Genomic DNA, 3,930 nt, shown 5'->3' on the forward strand with positions numbered 1-3,930 from the left:
TGTTGTATGACTTGGCGATGGCTGAATGGACGGCATTTCTGTCCAAACCAGACAGCATGGCCAAGATGGCATTGTTCCCTACGGTCGAACTCATTCGTCGACCGCACTCGTTTCTATGTCACATAAAAAGGAGTAGCTATCACGCGAAATGTGATGCGTATTTCCACTATCTTCTAACATGTCCATGTGAGATAAAGGAAATAAGGTCCTTGGACGGACTACAAAGTGCTACCAGGTGTAACGGGGCACTACGACTTGAACTGCTTCAGTACAAGTCCACTTCGCACTGCTTCAGTTGCGAGTGGTGTCTTACGTCACTTCACGTACACTAGTACGTGCAGAGGAAGACTTCTCCTTAAGACAACATGCTTAAAGAGGGTAAATGAAAACTGTAATGTTATATTTAAGTTTCTCTTCTTTCTATCTGTGAAACGCTAAATTAATTATAAACTAATACTAAACATGCAATTGAAATCTTATCTGTCTCTCTCTTTGTTTACGTTTACAGCTGATTAGTCTGCGGGATAAATAGATAAAATGGCTCATAACTTTTTATGGATAAGATTTCTGAACATTAAAGTAATATCCACCTTTTAGATAATATATTAATTAACAACCTTTAAGTGTTAATTTCATGTAACGATACACCCTTTTACAGTCAGTAGTAGACACGGCTCAACCACTCAAGCTAAGCGATGCGAATACGACTTGCAGGTGTTTGTATCGTGCCAGACGAGAATACGTTTGCCACATGAGTGTACTAATTGGAGTTCACAGAGACATATACTCTCATAAATTTATTGTCATTCTCTGCATTTCTACTTTACATAAAACAACTTAAACGCTTTGTTGTGAACTATTAATTGCGACTCTTCAAGACGCTCAAGACCGCTTTCAATCCATTGCAAAGGAATACACTTGAATAATTCCTGGCACAAAAGTGCATCTGCAATATCTGGAATCGAACGACCTTTTGGAGAGTCTGCAAGCCAAAGCAAGATAAAATGAGATGTAGCACTAGCCTGCAAACAAATTTCGACCGCACCTCGCAGGATTTGCAGCAGCGCTGGTTTCAGAACAGCTTCAAAACTCAGTAGCATGTGTCGGTCCACTGCGTCGTCTTCTAAAAACAACAATCCAGCTTGGCGTAATCTTCGAAACACATACTGCAAAGTACGAATGCGACTAAATCCATTACTTGGACCATTATTGCTGCTTTGAGGCTAAATTCGTAAAAAAATTAGCGTGTAAAAGATTAAGCAGAAATTCGTATTTACTTACATCTTGATTCGGGTCATTAAGGTAGTCTTTAAAAGTAATTTTAACAGCTTCCATGGCACAGCATTGTTTTTGCTGTTTCAGAATCGATTCGAGCGTTTCAAGCAAGGCTTTCGTTCGAACAGCGTTAGGACTTTCATCAATAACGTGCTGCTTTGCTCTCGCATCAATGCAAAGACTAAAAAATGCTATTGTCGCAAGCTTTTCCCACTGTGTTCCGACCGACGGTATTGCTTGACCACTTTCAGCTGATACATCGAGAGCTTTATTGGTAGCAGAATAGTAAGCTTGCTTTAACTCCATCACTTGTGCCCAGTGCAGTAGCTCTTCATTTGCATCTTCAAGCTTATAAGTTCGTACGATACGGAGTTCTCGAGATCTATCGAAACGGTGACATGAAAGCACCCGATTGACAGAACGATTCACTGCATTGATGCTTACTCTTGATCGGTGTCCCAGTTCTTGTTGGTATTTAGTTTTCCGTTCACGCACACAAGATCACCTAGTGCCACTTGAGCAGAGAGACCCTCTCCCCATAGCACCGCTTTGACAAGCTCCGTACCATCGTCCACTAGGAGCTCCACTAGAATACTCTCATCAAAATTGCAACATTGACTATCAACTGCCAAAGCCTCACCTCGATCCGAACGTTCCACAACTGATGCGATTATTCCACAACACTGGGCTTTTGTGAGCAAGCGCGTCCGCCAGATTCCCGCCGTTTTCCACCGCCATGCGTGGCTTCCTGGCAACCCATCGAATTCGTGCAAGTCGCACGAAATTTGGAGGCCAAATAGCTTAACGAAGCTCTAACAGACAGCAGACATTGGCAATGAGCATTTTATGTAGCAGTAAAGTACTACCGCACAATACCCAAGTAAGTGGGTCTTTTCCGACGCTCATCTAACGGCCTTGTGAAAAGCACACAATAAGACTTACTAGATTTTTTTATAAAAGAAACGTTTTATTGTTGTCTTATCCATTTTATAAATCAGTAGTTTAAAGTAAGGATATGAAGTCATTAGGAAGAAGTACAGAATATAATGCTTTCATTCAATACATTGAAGACACTGATTCGATGTATCAGCACGAAGAATTGGGCGAACTTAAACTACAAGTGCTTGTTGCGAAACGTCGCAGTAAAGTCCGGCTTTGGAAGCTCTGGCACGAATGGAATCAAGGCTTCGATCTCAGCCTTCACTTCTGGAGTGAGTTTGTCTAAAGCATCTAAAGCCTTCAAGTTCTGTTCCAGCTGGGCCACCGTTCTGGCGCCAATCATGACCGTCGACACATTCGGGTTGCTGACACACCAAGCAAGAGCGAGCTCTGCCATCGAAATGCCAAGCTTTTCAGTTAGTGGCTTCAGCTTGTCTGCCTTGACAACACGTTCCGGAAAGTCTGGAACAAAGCTCTTGTACAGCTCGTTGTTCATACGCGAGCCATCCGGCGCACCAGAGCTGTATTTGCCTGTCAAAGCGCCGTGGGCAAGGGGCGACCAAGTCGTGAGACCGATCTTGTACTTCTTGTACAAGTCCAAGAATTCAAAGTCCACTTTGTTGCGATCCATGATGCTGTACACTGGTTGCTCGACGACTGGGCGGATCAAGCCAAGACGGTCAGCGATCTGGCACGCCTCGGCGATATCAGAAGCGCTCCACTGGCTAGTACCCCAGTAAAAGGCCCATCCTTGGTTGATAATAAAGTCCATGGCGCGGACTGTCTCTTCCAAAGGCGTGTGCGGGTCAGATCGGTGGCAAAACAGGACATCGACATACTCGAGATCCATTCGCTTCAGAGAACCTTTTACGCCCTCGACGAGGTGTTTGCGACTCAAACCCTCCTCGTTCGGGCCAACTTTAGTCATAAACGGCTTAGCTCCGTAGAAGAGCTTTGTAGTGATTACGAGGTCCTCGCGGTTCCAAACGCCATCGGCGATACCCTTTTTAATGGCCGCGCCCATGTTTCTCTCCGCAAGGCCTCCGCCGTACGCTTCAGCATTGTCGAAGAAGTTGACGCCGCGTTCGAATGCCAGCCTCATCAGTTGATACCAAGCTTCGGGAGTGTACTGGTCGCTGACCTCCATCCAGCTGCCAAGCGAGAGTTTCGAGACAAGGAGACCCGAGTTGCCGAGAAAGCGGTAGGTCATGCGAGAGGACTTCGAGTCAGAAGCAGCGGAAGCCATGGTAAAGTATTGATGTTGTGCTTGAGAAGGAGGTGAAGAATTTTAAAATGAGCTTTAGCAACATGGAGCTCCACGAGGATGACATGACCATCGATGGAAGCGACCAAAATCTATAAATTATTTAGGAAACTTTTTTAATTTTTTAGTAAATTGATATGGTAAGGTTTGATTACGAATTAATTGCTTGCGTCATCATCAGCTGAAAATGCAGCATGGTGAAGAGTATCAGTAAATCAGGCGCTATATGACGAAATATATTTCTGGTAGGTGAGATTTAGACCATCAACAAAGAGCGGTTTCTGACTTACAAGGATGGGTAAATTCAAGCACGAACCGGGCCACAATGCAAATGAGATTTTGTAATTTTCGATTCGTACAGTAGAGTTTAGATCTGCCTCGATTTCTACGCCATTGGCACACTAATCACTAGATACTGATTGCAAAATATTGGCCTTCGTCATCCGCCAGCT

At 44.2% G+C, this 3,930-nt stretch overlaps 2 protein-coding genes across 2 annotated transcripts; both read right to left on the reverse strand.

Moving 5' to 3' along the window:
- Positions 1 to 757: 757 nt before the first annotated feature.
- On the reverse strand, positions 758 to 2,181 carry CCR75_007382 (uncharacterized protein; the record flags this gene model as incomplete). Its single annotated transcript, XM_067965443.1, has 5 exons — positions 758 to 982; positions 1,046 to 1,223; positions 1,282 to 1,657; positions 1,720 to 2,087; positions 2,152 to 2,181. The coding sequence occupies 5 exons, from the start codon at positions 2,179 to 2,181 to the stop codon at positions 819 to 821; spliced, it is 1,116 nt and encodes a 371-aa protein (XP_067815527.1). The 3' UTR covers positions 758 to 818.
- A 208-nt stretch (positions 2,182 to 2,389) lies between these two features.
- On the reverse strand, positions 2,390 to 3,460 carry CCR75_007383 (uncharacterized protein; the record flags this gene model as incomplete). Its single annotated transcript, XM_067965444.1, has 1 exon — positions 2,390 to 3,460. One exon carries the CDS (start codon positions 3,458 to 3,460, stop codon positions 2,390 to 2,392), a length of 1,071 nt encoding a protein of 356 aa, XP_067815526.1.
- Between the last annotated feature and the right edge of the window lie 470 nt (positions 3,461 to 3,930).

This window comes from Bremia lactucae, linkage group LG16, assembly GCF_004359215.1.
Source record: "Bremia lactucae strain SF5 linkage group LG16, whole genome shotgun sequence".
NCBI lineage: Eukaryota > Oomycota > Peronosporomycetes > Peronosporales > Peronosporaceae > Bremia > Bremia lactucae.